Genomic DNA, 25,674 nt, shown 5'->3' with positions numbered 1-25,674 from the left:
CACCCATGCACTTGTAAAATGTAAGTTTTATTTTCCTGAAGTATTTGTTGTGTCTGAGACTTACTGCCTCCATCTGCTAACCTAGGCCTACTCCTGGAAGCTTCTAGCCTCCATATAATCTAGGCCTGGAATGTTTTCAGCCACTGAGGCTTACTGCTGAATAAACTCAACTTTCTTGTTCTTTCTGATCTCTGCCTGGCTGGTTCAACTCAGCTGTTCTGACTCAAACTCCTCCACAAGCTCCACTCTAATTGACTCAGTCTGGCTTCTAGTTTCTCCTGAATTGTTCTGCCTGGCCTCAATCTAACTCTGCCAATCTGTTCTAGTCTTCTCTTTCTCATTCTCTGGCTCATTCTGTCTTCACCTGTGTCTACTTTGTTATCTCTCTGTCTCACTATTTCTATCTGTCTCATTATAACTGTCCCAGTAAAACTGCCCCCTTCCCTCCCTCTCTCCTCTTTTTCTACCCTGGTCCTTAAATAGTTCCCCTTTCCTCTCTGTTCTCATGAAAGTTGGGCATATCCTAGTCTGTTAAATCTTTCTCTGACTCATCACTTTGTCTGCCACTCAACTAGACATCACTTTCAAACATGGGTGCTTCCTTCTTCAAACTAACTTTACCTTCACTGTTTGGGATTAAATGTGTGTACTAAGGGCATGTCTGAATTCCAGCCAGAGGGATTAAAGGTATTTGCTAAGGACTGAGTCACACAACAACTAGAAACAGTTTTGGTTTTCAGGGTTCACAGTGTGATCAAATATCCTGCAACACACACACACACACACACACAATAGATAAATAAATCAAATAAAAGATGGCTCACGAGGTAAAGGCACTTGCTGTCAAGACTTAACAATCTGGGGCTGGTGAGATGGCTCACTGGGTAAGAGCACTGACTGTTCTTCCAAAGGTCCTGAATTCAAATTCCAGCAACCACATGATGGTTCACAACCACCCATAATGAGATCTAATGCCCTCTTCTGGTGCATCTGAAGACAGCTACAGTGTACTTATAGTAATAAATAAAACTTTGGGTCTGAGCAAGCAGGGCCAACTGGAGCGAGCAGGGGTTCTAAAATTCAATATCCAACTACATGTAGACTCACAACCATCTGTACAGCTACAGTGTACTCACATACATAAAATAAATAAATAAATCTTTAAAAAAAAAAAAGACTTAACAATCTGAGTTTGAACTGTGGGGTCCACATGCTGAAAGAAGAGAACTGACTTTCAGAAGTTATCCTCTGACCTCAAGCATAGAGTGGCATGTCCCTCAAATAATAAGTACACCTTTTAACAAACAGAAAAAAATAGTTGAATTTTTAAAAAAATGTTTAAAATGTTAAAATGTTTAAAAAAAATGAATTCCCCCAGGCTCCCTCCATCCTGCTTTAAACTGCTGCTCGATGTCCCCTGGGCAGAGCTTTCTGAGTGTCATTGGTTACCTTTTCCTTGTCTAAACAAAAAGCAACTGACAGTAGTCTATGGTGGAAAACCATTATTTTGGTTTATGGTTCCAGAGGAATTTCAGTCTATCCTGGTGGGAATTGTGGCTGTTGAGACAGGGTCTACTATGTGGACCTGGCTAGCCTGGGCCGCACAGTGTAGACTAGACTGGTCTCAAACTCACAGAGATCTGCCTGTCTCTGCCTACGGAGAGTTGGGGTGAAAAACATGGGCTGCTATGCCTCAGCCAACTTTTTAATGTTTGGTTGGTTGGTTGGTTGGTTGGTTGGTTGTTTGGTTGGTTAATTTAGACAAAAGCTCCCCCTGGCCTGAAGCTTCCCATGCAGACTGGGCTGGCAAGTGAGCCCTAAGACTCCTCTAGTCTTCACTTCCTAGCCCTGGGATCACAAGCCTGCACCACCAACCCAGCTTTTTTACATAGGTCCTGGGGACTGAATTCCGGTTCTCATGCTTGTCTGGCAAGTGCTTTACCAACGAAGTCCTCTCTCCAGCCCACAAATGGCCTTTTAAAGGTGTACTTCCACTCCCTTCATAACTAAGTGGTGGTCCACACAGTCCTCCTGCGCAGAGGATCTGGGAGGTTGGCATTTGAGCTGGCACAAGCCATTGTTTACCTCCAGCTAGAGATGCTGGTCTGGGTGACATCTGCATCCTGGGTAGCCTCCATTGTGAGGTAGCTGTGGCTTGTTCCTTACCAGAGGCAACAAACCCTGAGCCTGAGCCCACAGCTAGGCACCAGAACTTCCGGTCTAATGATACCTTCCTCCTCCTTGGTCAGTGTTCCCCGTGGACCACAGCATCAAGGACTGATCTGGGAGAGGCTGAAAGTCTGTGTGAGTCCTGACAGATGTTAAGGTAGTCCTGGAAGGATCTGTGACACTTTCCTGGGTGCCTAAGAGCCTGGTGAGGCACCTATAACCCCAGTGTCTCCAGCCACCACTGTCCTCTGATTCACATACTCTAGGGCCAGGCATACCCAGGAGTCAGGAGCCAGCACCTGAAACCTGCTGTATGGCTTCTCCTGATGAAGGCCCACTGAGAGCCTGCGGCAGCTGAGTGCTATACCTCTGCTGCCTGTCCATCATGGGGAAGACGCCGCTGCTTAAAGAAGTTGGCAAGTGTGATCGGAATATGTTCGGTCAGTCTAAGGCCTCCTCAAAAGGCAGCAGCAACAGCAGCAGCAGCAGCAGCAGCAGCAGTGCCTCCCCAAAGAAGGGCCCTCGCAGGGAAGCTGATGCACTAATGTAAGTGGCCCCATCGCCATTCCAGGGTAAATGTATCCGAACCCCAGCTCCTAAGGTCCTCCTCATGTTCCCTGTTGACACAGCAAAGCTCTGGAACCTAAGAGTGTTGACTGTAGTTCTGGAGAGTTGTCTAGGGAGAAAACTATGTTTTCCAGTTCATGCAAAGAACCCAGCTAGAGCAGGTGTCCCCAGCCTGAGCTGCTGAACACAGAGAGCACACCCCTGACCCCAGGAGGATGGATGCTCCTCTGTCTCTCAGTCCATCTCCCCATACAGACATAGATCTTCCTGTAAACACCTGATTACTCCGTGTTCCATTTTTACTGCCCCAAACTCAGACTTATAGATTTTCCCTAGTCAAAGCCTCATTCTGGAATCCAGACTGGTCTCAAATTTGCAATTCTCCTGCTTCAGCCTTCTGAATGCTAGGATTATGGGAATGCCTCAACCCTGACAAACAATGGTGATATCTTATATCCAATCCTAACAATGCCATTTACGTAAAACTTACAGCTACTTATTTGGTGTGTCTTTGAAAGTACATGACACAAACTCAAGGTATAGCTCAGGGATACAGACCTTGCCCAGGATGCACAGGACCTGGGTTCCAGAGAGGGAGGGGTGGTGTGGGGAAGACAGAGAGAAATGGAGAACTGAACAGTACACACACACACACACACACACACACACACACACACACGCCAAACAGCAACTTCTGAATCTCTTATAAGTGTTACTGTCTAGTTTCTAGCATAGCTCATATATATAATATGGAGGGACTCCAAAGCCACTAAGAAGTACAGAGTATCCATCATTCATGAGGGAACTTATTCAGGACCCTGCAAGTGCTCCAGGCGCTTTTGTAAAAACCCTGGGCACTTAGACACAAATAGGAATGGCCACCCAATGGACACAAATGTGCTTATTTGTCATGGATAGGTCATGGGCACTTCCTTTACAGCAATGTATTGTTTTTTAAAGAAAAATTAGAAAGCTTACTTTTCTAAATGTCTCAGCGTAGCCTCCAGCCTATGTGTGCTAAGGCCCTGTGACCTAAGGCAACATGCTGTTACCCAAGATGCAATGGTTTCCCATAATGCCTCATTGTTCCCAGAAGGTCAGGTACAAGTGAGGCCAGTGCTATCTGTGAGCATTCTATCTGTCGGATTTACTGTGTGGCTTATGCAACCTTTTGTCTTCTTCAAGGGAAGCCCTATGGCAGCAGAGGGGGTCTCCACCTGATGCTTGGCACTCTTCAGAAGCCTCCTCTAGGAACCCCATCTTTCCAGCTGGAAGGGGTGCCACTACCCGTTTAATCCAGCCCCTGCTTGCTCCACCAAGGAAGTTTGCTAGTAACCCTCGACTCATGCTGTTGTCTCCCCCATCCTTCCCAGCCTGGCCAGCAGTTGCCCACATAAGTGTGAAGAGCACTCGGAACCCTGGCACCTAGCACTCTCTGAGCACACAGTACTCAGTACTCATAGTGCTGTGCACAGTAGCAATGGCTCTTAAGCTCTGTGTTTTATCCAGGGCATTAGCATGAGTCTGCACTGTGTATCTATTTGTGGAGATCTGTATGTATTCACTCAAATGAATATTGGTTCCGTCAATGTATGAAGAAATGAAGAGTATCAGCAAATAATTCATATATTCTACATAATCACTCTACGTTCTCCAGTAAGTTAATGACCTAGTAAGCAGGCATGGCAGTATCCCAGCTTTCAGGGGTGGAAGCAGGAACATCAGGAGTTCAAGGTCATCCTGGGATACATAGCAAATTTGAGACCATCCTGAGTTACATAAGATTGTCTCAAAGGACAAAACAAAACAAAAATATCTTTAAACTTTTAAATTAAATTAAATGACCTGCCAATAAATATTCTATGGGATTGGAACAGTGGTTACTAAGTTCCTCACTGTCTTTCTAAACTTTAGAAGTGTAGCAGGCCTCAGCCATTATTATTTGGGAGAATAAATCCCAAGTAGTCTTCCAAATGGTGGCAATTTCTATTTCCTTCACCTTCAGAGCTTCCTGTTTGTAGAGCCTCCTGAGTTGACCCCAGCCCTGGATCACATGTTCTGGGACAGTAACCTGGAGCTGAGAGTCACACTAGAGTCACACCAGAGTCACAGAGCTGGTTCTCTCTCCCCAACAAGTGTACACGCATACACACACACACACACTCACACACACGCTCACTCACACACACACACGCTCACTCACTCACACACACACACAGAAATGCTGGGGAAAGCTGAGAGGCAGCTTTCTGGTTTCCTCTCTTCTTCCTCCCCTCCCCTCCTTTCGCCTGCCCTCGCCTCCCCTCTTCCCTTCCCCCACAGTATCCTCTTCTCTCACTTCCCCTCCACAGGTTTATACAGATCTTTATCCACCTGTTGAAAAGCAACATTGGCACAGGCTTCCTGGGACTTCCCCTAGCTGTGAAAAACGCTGGATTGTTGGTAAGGGGCACCATGGGCTAGAATCCAGGTTCATCCAGGTGGCGAGGAGATAAGTCTATAGACCTCTGTGATGGGTGACTCTCGGGGACCGAGCTCTGCAATAGCAAACGTGCCCATCAATTTCTTAGAACCAACCAGGAAGCACACTGAGCACTCCTGGAGAGGGCAGCCAATGCCCAATATTGAGCTACACCTGCAGAATCCCATTCGCCACCCTCCTCTCTAGTCCCTGGGGTTTCATGTCACCCACCTCCCCTTTTACACACACTCACTCACACACACATGCTCGCACACTCACACACATACACACTCACACACTCACTCACACACACTAGCCTTGTCCTGTAAACTTGTATGTGAGTGACTCCTGTTTCAAGTCACCTGACAAGGCACCAAGCAGGGGGGAAGGGGCTCTCCAGGTCAAGGCCAACCTAGACTGTGAAGTGAGTTTCAAGTAAGCCTGAGCTACCTAGCAAGACTGTCTCGAGAAGAAAGGCAAAACCCACAAGGGCCGACGATGTGGCTTAGCCAAAGACTGGTTGCATAAAGCCCTGGGTTCTATTCTATGCACTGAGAAATAACAATAAGGATAACAGCATCAGATGGTGTGTGAGACAGGAGCTAGGCATGGGAAGGAGAATGTCCCCACCAGTGCTCATGGCCCCTACACCCTGCTACCTCCTGGCTTAGGCCTCCTTTCAGAATCTGTACTGTGTTTTACAACCATAAAGACTGCAGTTTACATGCACACATCCTGGAGTCCTTAGGGAGCTTGCAAAAGTCTGACACACTTGCTCTGAGTCTGCAATATCGAACCACATGACTCCCCTTCCTCCCCCACAGTCCTGCTCTGGAAATCTGCACACAGAAAACCCCAGTAGTGCCCATAGGGTTAGGAAGATTTCTTTTCAGTCAGCTCGTCTTCTCCAGGTTTTGTAAGCGGCCTCTTGTTTCCTTCCATCTGACTTCTGATGACTAATAGTTCCAGCCAGAGGGAGGACCTCTCCTTCGGAGTTCTCTAGGTTCTAGATAGATATCTGCAAAAGAGCCTTAAACCTCTGTAGCCTTGGCCAGATTGTCTCTGTCAGTGTGCTCTGTGATTCCCTGCTAGTTCTTTAGACTGTCCTCTTTGTCTCGTAGGAGTGTGCCTGGCCCCAAGGATTAAAGGTTGTAAACAAGACAAGAGGTTCTGCCATGTGGAGGCTGCCTCCTAGTGGGACTTACTTAACACTCTTGACCAAACATGTGTTTCTTTGTGACAAAATAATGTCACCCAGGACACATCTATAAAGTCACATTGTGCCCTTCCAGTCATATCCAAAGGACTGTGGTTCAAATCAACTTTGCATCTTCAAAGAGACAAGCAGACTCTCTGGGAGCAGTGATGCTCAACTGGGAAGAGTGTTCTAAACCAGCTTCCACCTCTTCCCCATTGTCTGCAATATCCAGGAACAGTTAAGGTCCCTGCCCAGGGGTGAAACCACATCCTGCATTCTGCATTGCACAGAGTGGTTCAAACGGGCCTCAACAGACTCACCTGCCAAGTATCCCTGAGGCCTGCTGGTTAACCATCATCAGAGAAGGCCACTGCATCACAAAAAAATACTTTGGTCTTTAAAGATCTTAGGAGAGTGGGGACTAAGGTGTGTAAAGGAGTTAGATTTACCATGGGGGGTTCTGGAAGAATATATTTGGAGGTAGATGAAAAAAAGGTCTGGGTTATATTGGATGGTGTCTCTTTGTTCCTGGAAGAATTCTAGCCAGTGTGGGGCAGCCCCTCAGCAGTGACACTATATAGGATCCTGAGGCAGAGGACATTGAGCTGACAGTTCATCATGAATAACTTCCAGTTAGTAGGTAAGTTAGCCAGTTGGTTGGATGGTTGGTTGGTTGGTTGGATGGATGCATGCTTGCTTGCTTGCTTGATATACTCATTGGTTGGTTGGCTGGCTGGTTAGATGATTGGCTGGATGGTTATGTAGTTGGTTAATTATCTGATTGGTTGGATGACTGGCTGGTTAGTTGACTGGTTAGTTGATTGTAGCTCAAACTGGCCTCAAACTCACAATGATCCTCCTGTCTCAGCCTAAGTGCTGGCATTATTGGCATGCCCCTCCATATACAGAGTTTTCTATCTGCTTGGGTCAGTGCCAGGATGGGATCCAGGATGGTACCCATGTTTACCAAGCCCTCACCAATGAGCTACACACCCAGCTAGAGATTCTTAATTCTAAGAGCCCTAGTGTGCAGATTGCATGAGCAAGGGCTGTGGATGTGGCCAGCTTCCATCTCACTGTTTTCCTGTCCTGTTCCTCCAGGTGGGGCCTGTCAGCCTCTTGGCCATCGGGGCGCTCACAGTGCACTGTATGGATATCCTGCTGAACTGTGCCTGCCATCTCACTCAGAGGTCAGAGCCCACAGCTATCACCCCATGGGCCCCATCCCAGGGCCACTTCTCTGGACTAGCACCACTACTTCTCTAGGTTTTCCCAAAGGTTGGCAAAGGGATTTTGGAAGAGTCTTGGACAGAAACTGTCTTCTACTTTGAGGCATCACATAGGCTTTTGTGTTTGAATGTTTGGTCCAGCTCTGTGGCACTGTTTGAGAAGGCTATGGAAAGTTAGGGGGTGGAGCTTGTGGGAAGAAGTGGGCCTTATGCTTCCTCTCCACTCTGTTTTCTGGTTTGCTGGTGGGAGGAGCGCCAGGTTCACACTGCTACCGCATAAACTCTACCATGGCTTTCTTATCGAAGTAGACTGTATCTCCTCAGACAGAGACAGAATAAACTCTTCCTCCCTGACATTGCTTCCTGTCAGATATTTGGGTGCAGCAGAAATCAGGCAGGCCTGTAGATCTGTGGTAGAGGCTTTCCTAGTATGTATGAGCCCCTGGGTTCTGTACCCATCACCTCCAAAAGAAGCTAAGATGGTGTCTTGGTGTAGATCCAATTTTGCAGCTAGTGAATTAGAAGCCACTCTGGCTCCCACAGCACACTGGGCCCCCCCCCCTCACCTAGAGGCACCAAATGTAGCAAAATATGTAAAAGTGCCCTGTGGACTACTGAGTATGTGTAGGATCCTCAGACATCCTCTTGGTTCGTTCGGGATTATGGGCTTTTGGGTCTTTTTTTACTCTGTATATATGTGTGCACCTTCATGAGTTAATGTGTACCATGGGTGTGCAGGAGCCCCTCGAAGCCCAAAGAAAGCATGAGATCCCCTGATTGTTATGAGCCACCATGTGGGTTCTAAGTCCTCTATAAAAGCAGTAAGTGTTCTTAACCACTAAGCTATCTCTTCAGCCCACCCCCCTTTTTTGAATCAGGGTCTCATGTAGCCCAGGTTGGCCTCTAAGTCACTATATAGCTGAAGATGACTTTGAATTCCTGATCTTCCTGACTCCACCTCCCAAGTTCTAGTAACAAAGTCATGTGATTCCATCCCCCTGTAATGCAGTGCTGGGGATCGAACCCAGGACCTGATGTCTGCTAGACAAGCACTCCACCAAATGAGCTACAGTCCCATGCCCTTCTTTTTCTTTTCCTCTCCCTACTGCAATACAGGTACTTTGTCAGGGCCACTTGTTCCTCCCCCACAAAAACAACAACAACAACAAAAACAAAAACTTTTTCAAAGCAAGTTAATAAAAATAGAAAAGACAGCAATGATATGAGCAGTTTGTAATTGCTTCAGTCATTAAATGCACATCTAGTGGGCTGGAACGATGGTTCAGCGGTTGGAAGAGCATCCTGCTCTTCAAAAGGACCCAGGTTCAGTTCCAGCACCCGCATAGTTAGCACACAACTGCCTGCAACTCCAATTTCAGGGGATCCAATGCTCTCTTCTGGCTTCCTTTGGCACCTAAACTCACATGCGCATCCTCTCACCCAGACACAGGTATATACATCTGAGATCTTAACATAAAAACCACTAAGAGCCTGAGAGGTGTCTCAGTGGTTTCTTTCTCGCTGACAGTGCAGAATAATGAGTTCCTCAGGACCCAGTCACCCCCATTACATTCAGGTCCAAGTCTGTCCTCGAAAGTGAGCAAAGGCCTTATACAGAAGTCAAGGCAGGGTAACCCAGAGGCTGAGACAGGAGAATTGCCAGTTCCAGGCCAGCCTGGGCGATATCATGAGCATTCTTGAAGCAAGGATATAAAGTAAGGGTTTGCATGGACTGGGGATATAGCTCCGTAGTAGGGTACTTGCTTGGCATGCATGTTCAGTCTCCAAGTCTCATTAAAAGCCAAATAAAAAGAAGCTAAATAATGGATGTGCCTGGAGCGTGTGCTGGTCAGAGCACCTTTTCACCTCGTACAACCTGTCACGCAGCAGGGTTTTGCTCATTCAGCAGTGATGTAAACGGTTTAACTCTGTTGAGCCATGGGCTTTGCAAGATTTCTGTACTCCTTCCAGGAACGTCCTGGAATAGAAACTGTTTTTATTTCTATTTTACAGATACTTTGCCCTGAGTCACACACATGGGAAATGGCAGAGTGGTCTTTAATGACCTGCCTGACTTTTTTTTTTAATTAGTTCTTTTAAAAGTTCATACAAAGTAATTTGTGTGAAATGTAATATTCTCCTTCCTTCCCCAATTCCTTCCAGATCTACTCTCTTCCCTACCCTCCCAACTCCTTTCCTTCCTTCCTTTTTTCCTTCCTTCCTTCCTTCCTTCCTTCCTTCCTTCCTTCCTTCCTTCCTTCCTTCCTTCCTTCCATTATCAAGCCACTCTTAACCTCCAGTGACTCTCTGACTGTCCTCTTCCTGAGCCTCAGGTCCTCACACCTCCTGCAAGCACCAACCTGCTTGTTGTATCAGTCTGGCTTTTTCCTCTGACTGAAGTCTCTTTTGTTTTTCTCTGACATAAACATTTAAGGACAATGGTCTTTTATCCGACTGGGCACTTCTTCCATTTTTGTTTTGGTAACTTCCCAAACTGTCTTTAACTCTTTATGTAGTCCAGAATGGACTGGATCTCTGGATCTCCTACATCTATCTCCAGAGTCCTGGGGTGGCAGGCACACTAAGTCCTAAACCCCTCCTCTCAGTGCCCCCCAGTCCTGCAGTTAGCTCTGTGCATGTGTTATCTGGCCAGCAGCTGCTCCTCGCAGTTCCCACCCAGAACCAGGAGGGTCCTACTACAGAGCCACCTGCTCCCCTTAGAAGAGAAGAGATCGCTTTCACCTTTGCCAGGGCTCCCATCCTGGCTGGCCATGCCCACTCTGCCTCTTCCTCCATCTCCTCTCCTGCTTTGCTTATTTAACCCAAAGCACAGGTACTGCTTATTCCAAAGGACAAAACCAAGGAAAACATTGTGTTTAAAGCATGCTGCCTGTAAGGAGGTCAGAGCATTTCCAGCTGTACAAGTTCCAGGCCATCCTGGGCTACATGAGACCCTGTGCCCCCCCCACCCACCCCAAAAAACCCACCACCAACCAAAAAAAAAGCATAAATGCATAAAAATTGTACAAACAAATAAGCAAACTCATGAAAGTTGCATACGTGGTGTCCTTATTAGAGAGTGCACAGAACACTCCTCACTAACACACAAACACACAACAGTCCCCAGCTTAGGCACATACTGTACCTTCAGCAAAAGTGTTTTAACTTAAGCATCCTTTGTCCCTTCACCCTAGACTACAGAGGAGTTTTGTGAACTATGAAGAGACCACAATGTACAGCCTGGAAACGTGTCCAAGTCCTTGGCTGAGGACGCACTCAGTGTGGGGCAGGTACTGGTCACGCGTGTAATACTCACAGTGATGAAACCCCGAGTGATGAAACTCAGAGAATCCCCCGACCGCCCTGCCTTTATGTATGTCTGCTCACACAAGGGTTTTTCGTCGTCGTTTTTATTTTATATTTAATGATATCTATGGTGTGTCTCTATGTGAGTATGCACATATGACTGCAAGTTCCCCTAGGAGGCCAGAAGAGAGCATCGGATCCACTGGAGAAGGAGTTAACAGGTGGCTGTAAGTCCCCTGAGGTAGGTGCTGGGAACTGAACCCAGGTCCTCTGCAAGAGCATAATGTGTTCGTAGCCACTGAGCCATCTCTCCAGCCCCTGCTTTCACAGTGTTTTGTTTGTTTTTGTTTTTGTTTTTAAGTAAATAGGGCTATTTTGGCAACTATAAAGCAAGATAGAGTATCTCCTCACTACCCCAGCCCTACCTCCTTCTTCACCTTAGTACACCAAGATATATGTGAACAGGAAAGGGCTTGTGTTAATTGCTTTTTTTTCTCTTTCTTTCTTTCTTTCTTTCTTTCTTTCTTTCTTTCTTTCTTTCTTTCTTTCTTTCTGTCTGTCTGTCTTTTTTTTTTTTTTGAAAGAAAAGAAAGACAAGAACACATGTAGCAAGGATGACCTTGAACTACCTAAGGTGCCAAGGATGGTGTTGAACTTCTCAAATACACTGGTTTAATGCACAAATTGAAGCTTCATAAACCAGGCTAGAACTCTACCAGCTGGGCTCCAGCTTGAGCCCTAGTTCATTTAATGGTTTCTTGTATGTTACTTAGAATTATATGTGTAATCTTGAAATTCATTTTGCTTATTTGTTTGTTTGAGATAGTGTTTTCTACTTGCCAGGCTGGCTTCAAACATGTTCTGTAGCCTCCTCCTTCTTCCCAAGTGCCTGGCGTGCACCTCCACAACTAGCCTGAAATTAGATTTTCTTTCTTTTTTTTTTTTTTTTAATCTAACAGTTTATCAGTCACGGTCCTGATGCTGCAACAGAGTATCTGAGGAAAGCAACTTGAGGAAGAAAGGGTTTATCTCAGCTCATTGTTCTAGGGGCGTCTATAACAGTATTAGGAAAGGCATGGCAAATAAGACAACAGGCAGCTGGTTACACTGTGTCCACAGTCAGGAAGCAGAGAGAGACCACGCAGCTGCTCAACTGACTTTCTCCTTTTTATTCAGCCCCGGCTCCAGCTCAAAGAATGGTACTGCCCACTTCCTGGGTGGGTATTCCCACCTCAATCAACCTAGTCTATTTTTTTTTTCTTTTTGGTCTTTGTTTTATTTTTTGAGACAGAATCTCTCTATCCAGCACAGCCCTCACTGTTCTAGAACTCACTATATAGACCAGGCTGGCCTCAAACTTGAAGAGATACAACTGCCTCTGCCTTCTGAGTGCTGGGATGAAAGACATGTGCCACCATGCCTGGCCAGTCAACTTATTCTAGCATGTCTCTCACAGACATGCCCAAATTTGTTTTCCTTGTGATTCTATCCTGTCAATTTAACAGTAGACATCAATCATCATGGACAATATTCCTCTTATTTTTCCCATCTTGGGACACACAAGCACATCTCATCACTTGAAGGTTCAGTGTTCTCTGATGGGAATGTTTACCTTGTTTTAGATAACCAGTCCCCTCGTGATGGACATTAAGCTTGCTCCCTTTGTTGTGGGGGCAAAAACCTAGAAACCACTCAGCACAAGAGTCTGTATTAAACCTGCTGGCGACTGCCCAGAGAGAGACACTTCTCACAGAGCAGCCCCGGATGTATACTACACCAAGTTTCTAGAGACATAGTTGCAAGCAATCATTTAACAAGAGCCAAGAACAAGCAGTTAGCTGGGGTATTTGAACCCTGAGTTTCTAGAACAGGGCTGAGTGCTTTCCTGTGGGACACTTCAGGGCAGTGTATAGAAACCAAAGATGGCTTTGGCTGATACTAGATGGAAAAACCTTTGCCCCATTACACCTTGTTTGGGACTTCAGGAAGAGATTTCACTGTCCTAGAAAAATGGGATAACCAGAGCTCTCACAATAACACGTAAAAGCTACAGGAGTTAATGGTGAGCCAGTCCTGGTAGCACAGGACTGTCCTGCCACTGTCCTAGATGGCTTTAATTGTCAATTTGACACAGGCTTGAGAGGAAAGCCTAAATTGAGGAGCTGTCCAGATCAGATTGGTTTGTGAGTAATTGTTTTGACTGTTAATTGATGTAGTAGAGCCCAGCCCACACCACCACTCTCTGGGTTTATATAAGAAAGCTAGTTAATTATGAGCTTGCAAGGAAGCATTCTCCCATGAGTTCTGCTTCCAGTCCTTACTCTGTGCTCCAGTCCTGACTTTCCTCAGTGAAAGACTGTGAGAGCTGGGGCTGTAAGTCTGAATTAACCCCTTCCTCTCCTATGTTGCTTCTGGTCAGAGTATTTTGTCACAGCAAGAGAAGAAGCTAGGACAGCCACCTTTCTAAAAGGCTGTAAGAGATACACAGAGCTCAAAGCCTGCCTGAATTCAAGACACAGTGATGTAGGGAGGAGACCCCTGTGCCAAGATTTTAAGAGTTAGGCAGAGCCCCTGGGTTAGATCTTCAACAAACACACACACACACACACATACACAAGCTGATGGTGTTCAAAATTATTTTCTGTTTAATCATCTCTTATCATCTTATCAATCTTGAATAGGACTCCAGGGTGAGATTTCACTGCCCTAGAAAGATAGGATGGCCAGAGCTCTCACAATAAAATAACACATAAAAGGTACAAAAGGCATTGATAATGGTGGAACAAAGACATCCCAAGACCTTCCATGCAACCTTCTCGGACAGTCCTTCAGGCAGTGAGTCAACACCTCAGCAGCTGCGGTGCCTTCCAACACTGCCTCCTCGTCTCCACAGGCTCCTCACACTCCTCTGTAGGCATGTATCTCTCAATATCAGCCAGATGAGGTCAGGATCTGTGTCTGATGATGTCTTCAGTAGATATGTAGGCCAGTAGTAGCCCGTGATGTCACTGTATCCATGCCTATTGAGATGGAGAATTAAACAGCTCAAAGAAGGCAACCAAGTCATTCAAAGCCACACAGGAATTTATTGTCAGAGCGAAGACTAGAACTCGAAATGTCTACTTTCCCCCAACTAGGATTCTATTTTTCCATTTCTTTGGAGATCAGTAACTGTGGAAATTTAGAAATTTAGGGAAGGGAGTCTCACTTGCACCCGAGATTCTTCTTTTTCAGTGCACTGAGAGGCTCTCAGAGGCTTGAATAAGAACCACTTCCCCACATAAATAACAATCCCTGATGCTCAGGCTTTAGATAGAAAACCGGTGTTGAACTTTATAAAGTAGAGAGCCCTGGTGCCCCTGCCCAGGGCGTCAGGCTGAGCACCTAGCAGCCCAGGTCACAGGTGTCTTGTGATACACTGGAGGACATAAAGATCCACTCTGAAATTCTCCTACCAGAAAAATCAGCGAAGAAACTTCATCTAATCAGACCTTTTGGCCTGAGATTGGCTCACAAGAAACACTCAGGGATGGGAGACCAACATAAACGATGCACGAGAAAGTCAGCCCAGCCCAGAACATAGGATAGGACAACTGGACAGATGGTCTGGCAACTCATTACCTCCAAAAAGTAAAAAGCTGCAAGGGAAATGGAGCTGGGATGTAGCTCAAAGGTAGAGCCCCTGCCTAGCATGCATGAAGTTCTGGGTTCAATTCCCGGTACCAGAAAACAAACAACAAACAAAAACCCACAGCAGGAAGAATGATGTAATTTTTCAAATTTAAGAGCTGTAATTGAGTGCAATGCATAGGCTTGCCATCCTGAACCCCAGGACAACAGACCATTGTTTCCAGTGTATTGAAAGAGAAACAAAGTGTCACTGCCTTTGTCCTCTGCCCAATGACTCTCTTCTGGAGGAAGAAGTCACACAGACACACCATACTGACAGTTTATAAGAAGACCAGCCTGAACTCTCCAAATGACCTGATGAAAAACCAGTACAAATGCAAAAAATGTGCAAAAATATTCCACATGGGGAAAAAAAGGACAAAAGAGGTACAACCAAACACAACATAAAGCTTTGGAAATTTTTTAACAAAAAAATAAAAGTTAAGTCAGATACAGTGGCAAACCTGCAATCCCAGCACTTGGGAGGTAGAGGCAGCAGAATCAGAAATTCAGGGGCAGTCTGGGCTATATATGAAGTTTAAAGCTAGCCTTGGCTATGTGAGACTATGCCCTCCCCCCTCAAAGAAAGAGATATTTGTAAAATAATTAAAATATATAAATTACATATTTGATGTTAGTTTATTTTTGACTATTAAGAATTAAGAGAAATCTGCCTAAGGTATTTCAAGTAGATATTTCATGACTTCGGAAATTATCATTGAAATAAACTGAGTTGAACTGAGTGCTTTTGGGGAGTGTGGTGTGTGTGTGTGTGTGTGTGTGTGTGTGTGTGTTGTGAATATAATACCCAGAATGCAGTTCAAGGCCAAAGGTAACTACCTACAAATGAATTTCATTAGAGTGAATGGATGTGGGTGATTGTGGTAACACCAGCACTATCAGAGTAGAGGCAAGAAAATCAGGTTTTCAAGGTCACACTGGCTATCTGGTTAGTCAGAGGCCAGCCTGGGCACCACAAGGCCCTATCTCAAAAAACAAACTAACTCTCCAAAGCCAGAGTTTATGGCTGTTAATTTCTCTTTTACTACCAACTTTTTCTGAGGGTCAGACATTTCTCAAAATAAAACCATCAGAAATAATTGTTTTGAAAAGGAAATCCAAAAAAAAAAAAAAAGGCTGGAGAGATGGCTCAGCAGTTAAGAGCACTGACTGCTCTTCCAAAGGTCCTGAGTTCAAATCCCAGCAACCATATGGTGGCTCACAACCATCCATAATGAGATCTGACATCCTCTTCTGGGATGTCTGAAGACAGCTACAGTGTACTCACATATAATAAATAAATAAATCTTTAAAAGAAAGAAGAAAAGAAAATGAGATCCATCCTAAACAGTAACTTATTTCCCTCGTCCTCCTCTTCCTTCCCAGGTACGTCGTGAGCTTCCTGCTGATTGTCACTCAGCTGGGCTTCTGCAGCGTGTACTTCATGTTTCTGGCGGACAACTTACAACAGGTAAAGAGGGGTCTTCTGGGCAGAGTGGGTGGGAGGAGAGCAGACCTCCCGATGCTGGAGCTGTTAGGGGCGCCACAGCAATCGAGCCTGTCTGCCCATATTAGACCACAGTTGAGACCAGAGCAAAGCCAAAGCCCCTAACCTTCAGGCTGGAAAGCATCTCAGGTTGTCACATCCAAGATATCTAACGAGCGATCACGTTCCCCTCATCTCGTTCCTAATGAAGGCAAGTCAGACAGAGCCTTCTTTTACTACGGCTTTGTGAGACAGAGGAGCACACCCAGCCAGACAGGAAGAACAGTGTGCCTTGTAACAGAGGGACTGTTTGAGCAGAGGATGCTCAATGCTCAGCCCCGCCCCGCTTCACCCACAAAGTCTAAAAAGGATGTGCTAATGTAACAGAAACTCCTTTGTAGTCACATGAGCGGGGAAACCACCACTTCACAGGGAAGAAGACATTGTCTATCAGACAGAAAGAGCCTTGTGCCTTTGGGCTTCACGATGCTCAATGTTTCCCATCATCAGAATCACACACACTACAGTTAAGGCAGTTAGGTTTGCCCAGTAAAATGCAGGACACCCAAAACCAGACACAGAGGTTCACATCCATAACACCAACATTTGGAAAACAGAAGCAGAATGATCAAAAGTTCAAGGTCATTCTCAGCTATGCGGCAAGGCTGAGGCCAACTCTGAAGGATACGTGAGACCCTGTCTCCAAAAGCATGGGTGAAGGGATGACTCCTTCAGTAAGGTGCTTGTCTTGCCAGCCCAAGGGCCTGGGTACCATCTCCCAGGATCCCCATATTAAAAAAAAAAAAAAAAAAAAAAAAAAGCCAGGTTTGGACTAGAGAGATGGCTCAGCTGTTAAGAGAACCAAGTGCTCTTCCAAGGGTCCCAAGTTCAATTTCCACCAACTACATGGTGGTTCACAACTATTTATCTGTAGTGGGATTCGATGCCCTCTTCTGGTGTGTCTGAATACAGTGTACTCACATACATAAAATAAATACATAAATAAAAAACAAACAAACAAACAAAAACAAAAACTAGGCTTTCTGGCCTGCAGCTGTAATTCAGTGCTGAGGAGGCAGAAGCAGACGGATACCTGCAGCTCACTGGAGGGCCAGCCTAGCCTAACTTGCCCAGTACCAGGCTAATGAGAGACCCTCTCTCAAAAGCAAGGAGGGCCACACCTGAGAAACATTACTGATTTTGTCCTCTGGAGTCCCCAGCACCACACGCATGAGTGCAGAGACACACAGAAGACACGTATCAATGCAGCTGTAGCAATGGATCAGCAGTTAAAAGCACTTGTTGCTCTTTTGGAGGATATAGACCTGGGTTCGGTTCTCAGCACCCATGTGGTGGCTCAAAGCCATCTGAAACTCCAGCTCCAGGGGACCTGACTTCCTTTTTTGGCCTCTTCCAGGACTGGGCATGTACATGATGTATAGGCAAAACATTTCGTACAAATAAAATTAAATAAATCTAAAAATGTCTTAAGGATTCACTTATTTTATGTGCATGAATGTTTTGCCTGCATAAATATATGTGCACTACAGACTCATGAGAGTCAGAAGAAGGTATTGGCATTCCTGGAACCGTGAGCCACAGTGTGGGTACTGGGAATGAATCTCATGTCCTCTGTAAGAGCAACCAGTGTTTTTTAGCCACTGAGCCATCCCTCTAGCACAGAAAAAAAAAAAAAAAAAAAAGATATCTGGCTATACTAAAATGTCACACAAATCATGAATAATGTCTTTTCTACTGTGGCAGTAAGTTTTCAGTCGATGAGCTGAAATCCTAATTGAAATGACTCTCAGTGACTCACGACTGACGTCCTGCCTTTCACTGTGTCCTTCTGGCAGATCATGGAAGAAGCCCACTTCACCTCCAACGTCTGCCAGCCGAGGCAGAGCCTGGTGATGACCTCCATCCTGGACACTCGTTTCTATATGCTCACCATCCTGCCCTTCCTCATCCTGCTGGTGCTCATCCAGAACCCACAGGTGTTGTCCATCTTCTCTACCTTGGCCACCATCACCACCCTGAGCAGCCTGGCTCTGATCTTCGAGTATCTCATCCAGGTCTGAAACCACACAGAAGAGGGGCAGGGTCCAGGGTTTCTGAGGTGGGAAAATGAAGATGAGGAAGGGGCCAGTCCCCAGCTCTGAGCCTAGGTGAATTCTAAAAACACTTCTGTCCCACAAGCTAGGCTTCACTATCATCTACACCCTCATCTTCAGCATCATGGTCATATCCAATAACAGTGAGTCACTGGGAATTTAGTTGCTGAATGCTTTTAGTTGCTGAATGCTTTTAGTTGCTGAATGCTTTCTGTGGTCCAGTGTTGTGCAAGAAGCTGGGGATTTTGTGGTTCAATAATAAGAGATAAAGAAGGATGTCACATTCTCCATTGGGTCAACAAATAACAAGAACTACCACAGCGGGGAGATGGGGAGAGGGCTCAGTGGGTAAAGTGTTTGCTGCCCTAGCGTGAGGATCTGAGTTCCCACCCCCAGTATCCACATGACAACCTAGCACAATGGAGCACACAATGTAACCCTAGAACTGTGAGAGCAAGGTGGGTGGGGGTTCACTGGCCAGCTGAAATGGCAAACACCAGGTTCAATGAGAGACTCAAAATAATAAGGTGGAGAACTACAGGGGAGACATCAGATATTGACCTCTGGCCTCCATGCACACTGACATGGATACACACCCACACACGTGTGTACACGCGCGCACACACACACACACAGAGACACAGCACTGGTTAGTGGACAGAAACTATATAGCAGCTGGCTAGATGACTCAGATCCTTGCCTCTAAGCCTGAGGCCCTGAGTTCCATACCCAGCCCCCACAGAGAGGTAGGGGAGGACTGACTCCCACAAGTTATCTTTTGATCTCCACATGCATACCATGGCGCATAAGCCCACCCTGCCCCTCCACAATAAAATAAATGTATCTAAAAAGTTTTAAAAGAGAATATATATGATGAAGGAATTTGATCTACTTGGTACAAAGGACGTTGCATGATTTCTGGATCTTTGAAGTAAAACAAACGAAAAATACCAACTCTATCCCAGTTCCCAGAAAAGGACACTGAAGAGCAGGAGCAGTAGGCAAGCAGAGCTTTCTGATTGGGCCAACTGGTTTACCTCCCATCACTGGCACTAACATCCCACCATTGTTGCTTCATTTCTTTGATCATGAAAGTCTTTGGAATTATATTAGTATCCTGTTGCTGCTATAACAATCAGAGATCTGGAAGTGTGTGTGTGTGGGGGGGGGGTGTTGTTTTTTGTACACAGTCTCGTGTAGCCCAGATTGACTTTGTAGCTAAGGATGACCTTGAGTTTCTGGTCCTCCTGTTTCTATTTCCCAAGTGCTAGACTTATAGACATGTATCATGACACCCAACTTATGCTGTGCTGGAGCTTGAACACAGGGAGGGCTTTGTGCCTGTTAGGCAGATTATTCTACCAACTGAAGTATAAGTCAAGGTATTCTTTTTTAATTGTTTTTGTTTTGCCTTTATTTTCTTTGGTTTCAAGGTATTTTTCTTGAAACGGGGTTTCATGAAGCCCGGCTGGCTTCAAACTCTTTAAGTGTTGGAGGGTGATCTTGAACTTCTGGTCTTGCTGCTTCCACCTCTCAAGAGCTGAGTTTACAGGCATGGGCCACCATATTTTGATTTATGCAGAACTGAGGACTAACTCAATTCTTCATGCATTCTAGGCAAGCAGTCTACCAACTAAACTACATTCCCCAGCCTTAAAATGATAAAGATTTCTTCTATGATGCTGGAGATTTCACTGAGCCGGATAATCAGGGATCAGCAGGGCTATATCCTTTTCCAGAGGTTCTAAGAGAGAGTCTGCTTTCTCGCCTTTTCCAGCAAGCCTTGGTCTGTGGTCCTTCCATGGTTAAAGTCAGCAACACTAGACTAAGTCTTCCCATGCTATAGTCTTGTGTCCTCTTCCATTCCTCTCTTCCTCTTTTAAGGACCCTTATCTGATGCAGATAATTCAGGTTAATCTTCTTGTGTAAGGTCATCAGTTTAGCATCCTAAATTCCTTCTGAAAGCTCAGTACTCTAGTCAAGAATGGTAACATGCACCCATAAACCTAGGACTTGGAAAGTTATGACAGGAAGATAGCTTGGTCTACATAGCAAAAACCTAATTCAAAAGCAAAACAAAATATAATCTGACTAACTTGGGGACCACACACCTTTAACCTCGGTTATTGGAAAGTAGAGTCAAGCCAATCTCTGTGAGTTTGAGGCCAGCCTGGTCTACACAGTGAATTCTAGGGCAGCCAGGGCTATATACGGAGACATGTCTGCCAACCAATCAATCATTATCAGGGCAGCCTGGGCCATCCCAACAAATAAATTGATTTAAGTAGCATAATAGGGATTAGGCTGAGGACATCTTTGAGAAGCCTTTATCCTACCCACCACAGAGATCTAGTATTAATCACTTCTTACTTGGCTATAGACCAAGTTTGAGGCCAGCTTGGGCTACTTGATACAATAACACAAATAAATTATCACTCTGTGTCTTTGATGGCTACTGTATCGACTGCATGGCCCTGAAGGGAATGATGGGGAAGAGGTGTTAAAGGGCAGGAACAGGACAGACACTCTTACCTGGCCTGAGGAGTAAATTGCAGATTAACTTGGGGAAACTTCCTTCTTCCACTGTTCTGTCTACTCCATATTTAAGATGAGAAGACTTCCTATAGCCCCAGGTAGAAGAAGTAGAAGTAGACAAACAAACCACATAGAGAAGTGGGAGAAAGGATAGAATATTACTTAGCATTAAAGAAAATGAGAGGGTTTTTTAGGATTTATTTTTTGTGTGTATGCATCTCTCTCTCTCTCTCTCTCTCTCTCTCTCTCTCTCTCTGTGTGTGTGTGTGTGTGTGTGTGTGTGTGTTAGAGTGCCTGGAGCTAGTTATAGATCATTGTGAGCTGCCTGAATTCTAGTCCTCGAGAAGATCAGGAAGTACTCTTAACCCCTGGGCCATCTCTCCAAGGCCAGGAATGAGATTCTAATAAATGCTATAATGTGCATGAACCTTAAAATACACTAAGTATTTTAAGTATTGAAATAAGCCAAACACAAAGAAGACAAATGGTACAAGCTCCTACTGACAGGCATCAGAACAGCCATGTTCATATAAACAGAACACACACATGGGTTGCTAAGAGGTAAAGAACAAAGAATGAGAGTTTCAGTTTGAGTTGGTAAGAAATTTCTGGTGATGAACAGTAGAGATATGAATGTCTGAGTGAATATACTCAGTATGTAAAATAACTAAATGGAAAATGTGATGTTACCTTACCACAATAAATTAGACTAAGTAATTAAATTAAACTTAGTAAGTAAATTAGACTAAGGATGTGGCCAAGTGGGTAGAGTGCTCACCTTAGCATGCTGGAAAACTGGGGTTCCATCTTCAACATTGCATAACATTGCATAAAACCATACCAGATAGTGCACACCTATAATCCCAGCACCCTGGGGGCGGGGGTGGTGCAGGTGAGGCAGGAGGATTAGGAATCCAAGATCATCCTCAGGAATAACCTGGGCTGCATGAGACAAATTTATTTTGTCTCAAAATAAATTGACGAATTAAAACAGTTTTTAAAAGATAAGACAGTAGGAAGGTGCTTTACACTGTCTCTGTCAGCAGACACAACCCGAGGTGACCTCCTCATGAAAAGCCAATGCCCTTCCTCTTTTTCAGACCCCACACCACAGCAACCTGCCCCTGGTTGCAAACTGGAAGACTTTCTTGCTGTTCTTTGGCACGGCTATCTTCACCTTTGAAGGCGTGGGGATGGTAAGAAGGACAAGGTGCCTCGCAGGATGTCCAGCTGTGATTCCCCATGTCACCCGACCAGTGTTGTGGGCAGTGCAGCCCAATTCTCTCTGGGTGAAAGGAAAATCTGCACTGCCAAGGGCGCCTCCCAGCCCTGACCACACCTCAAGCTACCGAGGCAAAGATGGAGAATTTACTAATCAGCTCACACTGAAAAGGGTGTTGGTGCAATGGCAAGCCTAAGACAAGATGAAGGGGGAAGTTAGCATATGGAGGGAATGTGGTCATAAGGCTGATGTGATGTGCAGGGCGTGGCCACCTGGTGTGGCTTTCAGGAGGTGTGGCTGTGTGAAGAGTGTAGCTATGTGGAGTGGTGATGTGGTTGATCTAGCCTTGTAGAGAGGTGTGGCCCTGTGGGTGGTGATGTGGAGGGGCGTGGCCATTTGGAGTGAGATGGCAATATGGAAAGTGTGGCTCTGTGGAGGGTGTGGTTATGTGGCCTTGTGGATGGGTGTGGCCTTGTGGAGGGGCGTGGCCTTGTGGAGGGGCGTGGCCTTGTGGAGGGGGTCCCTACTATCTACTAGAACAAACCTGTGCCCATAAGGGAACCTAGCAGAAGCTATCTATGAAAGGCTATGGCAAGCAAGTGTTTTTCCTGGCGATGGCCCACCACTCTGCATAGAGGCACAGCCCTAGAGACTTGGTCCCAGGGTTCCTTCTCGTTGCTGATATGCCTTTCTTGCCATTATTACATACCCTAATGATTCTTGGTCATCGGTCCACCCTATTGGGCAAATTTCCTGCAGATCACCATGAAGATGAATTTTCATGAATTAATGCTATTTAGAGGAATTAATGACTTTATAGAATTCCTGGTTTAATTCAAATAATTTTAAGAAAAAAGTTTAAGGAAATGGTTTCAGTTGTTTTACCAGAAAGATGTAATAAAATCAGAATCAAAAATAGAATGTGCCCCCTCCTCATAGAATAGTAAGTAAAATCTATGTAATAAGGAATGCAATGAGCTTTCCTAAGTTACAGTAAGGAGAGAAATAGACTTGGGACAGATTTGTGATCAAGGAAAAACATACGTTCTAGGTCAGCTCCAAGGATGAGGCCACAGGGGTGCACTATGATAAAACAAGGCCATGTGACACTGTTGCTCTGAACTTACAAGGATCTTATGGAATAAACCACTGCTTTGAACTTGCTATCAACATCCTTCTGTAACTCCCCTTTTGTGTAACATTTCATCCATGAGGTAATTTTATAAAGAACTTCTGTCTAAGAGGGTATAAAAGAGTCTGAGAGAAGAAATAAGAAATAAAGTGTGGCTTTTGGAGCTGTGTGTGTGTGTGTGTGTGTGTGTGTGTGTGTGCACACGCGCACACCTGACATTTTAATTTTCTTCCTTTTCTTTTCTCTCTGGCTCACAAAGATTTAATGAACTCTGAGCCTCTCACCTGGCCAGTGAGGGGCCCTTGAGCCAGAGAGAAAAGAGTTCAAACAACTATCCTTTTCCCTCACTCCCTTGATGCTATCAGCAGGAGTTAAGTTGCCAGCAGCCAGAGGCTTTGGGGCATGGAATAGCAAGAGTTAAAGAAAGAATGAAATATTCAGAATAGCAAACAGTTTCAGAAAGAGTTAAATTGCCCAGAAGTAAGCAGCTTTTAGCCATGCAATACCTCCTCAACTGCCTTTCTCAGGGAACTGGATGCCAGGAAGCCCCGCCCCCGGCAGGAACCTGTACATCCCCACACTATGGCCACTTCTCTCCACCTTGTCTTTCCCAACCTTTTGCTTCTAGGTTCTGCCTCTCAAAAGCCAGATGAAGAGCCCGCAGCAGTTCCCCGCTGTGCTGTATCTGGGGATGTCCTTTGTCATCTTCCTCTACATCTGCCTGGGGACTCTGGGCTACATGAAGTTTGGGACAGACACTCAGGCCAGCATCACCCTCAACTTGCCCATTTGCTGGTAGGAAGCTGATGCCTCAGGTGGGACAGGGAGGCATACGAGGTGACCCTTGGAGACAGCATGGCACATGTGAAAACAGTTAACCTTTAGCAGAAGCAATGAACCGTTGGCGGCCATGTTAACTGTGATAATGGGTGTGTTTGAGGACCAGTACTGGCTCCCTCTCAGTAACAGCAGCCTTAAGCTTTATCATTGAGGATCTCATGGAACAAAGGAGAATGTTGACATTAGAGGCTCTCAGTGACCTTTCCAGCTCACACTGTCTCAGTGACTTTCCAGCTCACACAAGTTTGACAAAGGTCCTAAGATGAGTGATGTAGAGCTGCTGAGCAAACAGAAAGTGAAAACCCCACAGTAGAGCATTCGTGCAGATCGTCTGAGGCCCTAGGTTGGATGATGATGATGATGGTGGTGGTGGTGGTGACGACGACGACAATGATGGATGATGATAAATATAAATGTTTTGTGTGAGATAGGTTCTCATGCATCCCAGAATAACCTCAAACTTCCTTTGTAGCCAAAGCTAGCCTTGAATGCTTCAGCCAACCTGCCTCTGCTTCCCAAGTACTGGGATTATAGGCATGCACCGCAGTACCTGGTAATAAATAAATAAATAAATAAATAAATAAATAAATAAATAAATGTAGGCATGTACCACAGATGGACTGCTACTTAGGCCAGAGTATGTCCAGATAGAACTCCACCTGGAGTCCGTGCCTCCAGTCATGGATTCCCTCACCCACCCATCCATCCACCCAGGAAACAGCTGTAGGTGGCATCTTTAGAGGAGGTGTAGGACTCCTACTGACTAAGTACATGTTCTAAAGCTAATTAATAGGATCCACATTCTGGTTCCTCTATGGCCATGGGCAAGCCTCCCACCCTTCTGTACAGTAAGGCTTACACACGTGCCTCTTCCTATCAGTCAGGACAGCTTCATGATGCTGCCACTCTTAACTCTTGGTTCACACCACCGTGGTTCAGGCTCTCTTTTTAATAGGCCAGCCACAACTAGGGTGTTGCTGGTTGTCATGACAGAGCCATTGAATGCCACCTGCGCTTCCCAGGCATCCTGTGCTACAGCTTAAATGTCAAACTTCAGCTAAAAAGGCTCTCACTTCCCACCCCAGGCAAGGAAAGGCCTAGAAACCTTTGATGGACAACATGAATAATGACTGCACTCTCTGGCAGCAATTGTTTGCTTTAATATACAGAAAATACTTAGAAAACTGCTGGGCACACAGCAAGCTCTGTGGATTATCAACAGTTATCATGGTTATGGGTCATCACAGCCTTGGGCTTTTTCAAGTGGGTGGGTGATGGTGGCATCCAGGTTTCCCAAAGCCAGAGCAATAGAAAGAGGACAATGTCACCAGCCCCACCCTCCTCGCTGGGCTCTGCCAATAACCAGATGAGATCACGAATGTGGAATTCTTTGAAGTTGTGCCTTAATTTATGCAATCAAGATATCTTAATACGCTGCTCTTCTTGGCTGATTGCACTTCGTCTAGCTATCCTGGGCAGAGCCTTTTCATTCCGTGGGTGGCAGCTAAATACATGGGCAGTGAACTCCTGTCAGTATGAGTAAGTGAGTATGAGTGATCAGAGGAAAGGAATTCACTCTTGAGGGAAGTCTTGAATGGACGGGGTCGACGGGTATATAAAAATCACAATTTTATATGCAAAAAAAAAAGATCTTCAAAACATAACAAATAAAGGCCAGTTTTTTGTTTTGTTTTTTAAATACAATTTGGGCCGGGCGTGGTGTCGCACACCTTTAATCCCAGCACT

The 25,674-nt window shown here is 45.4% G+C and overlaps 1 protein-coding gene across 6 annotated transcripts in view; it reads left to right on the top strand.

The window, feature by feature from the left end:
• The first annotated feature begins 2,167 nt into the window (after window positions 1-2,167).
• The window catches only part of Slc36a3 (solute carrier family 36 member 3), a 26,441-nt gene continuing 2,934 nt past the window's right edge, over window positions 2,168-25,674 (top strand). Inside the window, exons 1-9 of one of the 6 annotated variants that reach the window (XM_021176746.2) lie at window positions 2,168-2,304; window positions 2,436-2,715; window positions 5,088-5,178; window positions 7,497-7,585; window positions 10,819-10,914; window positions 15,986-16,070; window positions 17,942-18,160; window positions 21,835-21,930; window positions 23,717-23,883. In XM_021176746.2, coding sequence (XP_021032405.1) covers window positions 2,555-2,715; window positions 5,088-5,178; window positions 7,497-7,585; window positions 10,819-10,914; window positions 15,986-16,070; window positions 17,942-18,160; window positions 21,835-21,930; window positions 23,717-23,883 — 1,004 coding nt within the window. In that variant the 5' untranslated portion in view covers window positions 2,168-2,304; window positions 2,436-2,554. Of the gene's footprint in view, window positions 2,716-5,087; window positions 5,179-6,754; window positions 6,822-6,930; window positions 7,036-7,496; window positions 7,586-10,818; window positions 10,915-15,985; window positions 16,071-17,941; window positions 18,161-21,834; window positions 21,931-23,716; window positions 23,884-25,674 lie in introns of those variants that run through there. The other 5 variants (XM_021176749.1, XM_021176747.1, XM_021176748.1 and 2 more) reach the window with 5 other exon arrangements.

The sequence above is a fragment of the Mus caroli genome, chromosome 11, assembly GCF_900094665.2.
Source record: "Mus caroli chromosome 11, CAROLI_EIJ_v1.1, whole genome shotgun sequence".
NCBI lineage: Eukaryota > Metazoa > Chordata > Mammalia > Rodentia > Muridae > Mus > Mus caroli.
This window is presented reverse-complemented; position numbering and strand designations above follow the sequence as displayed.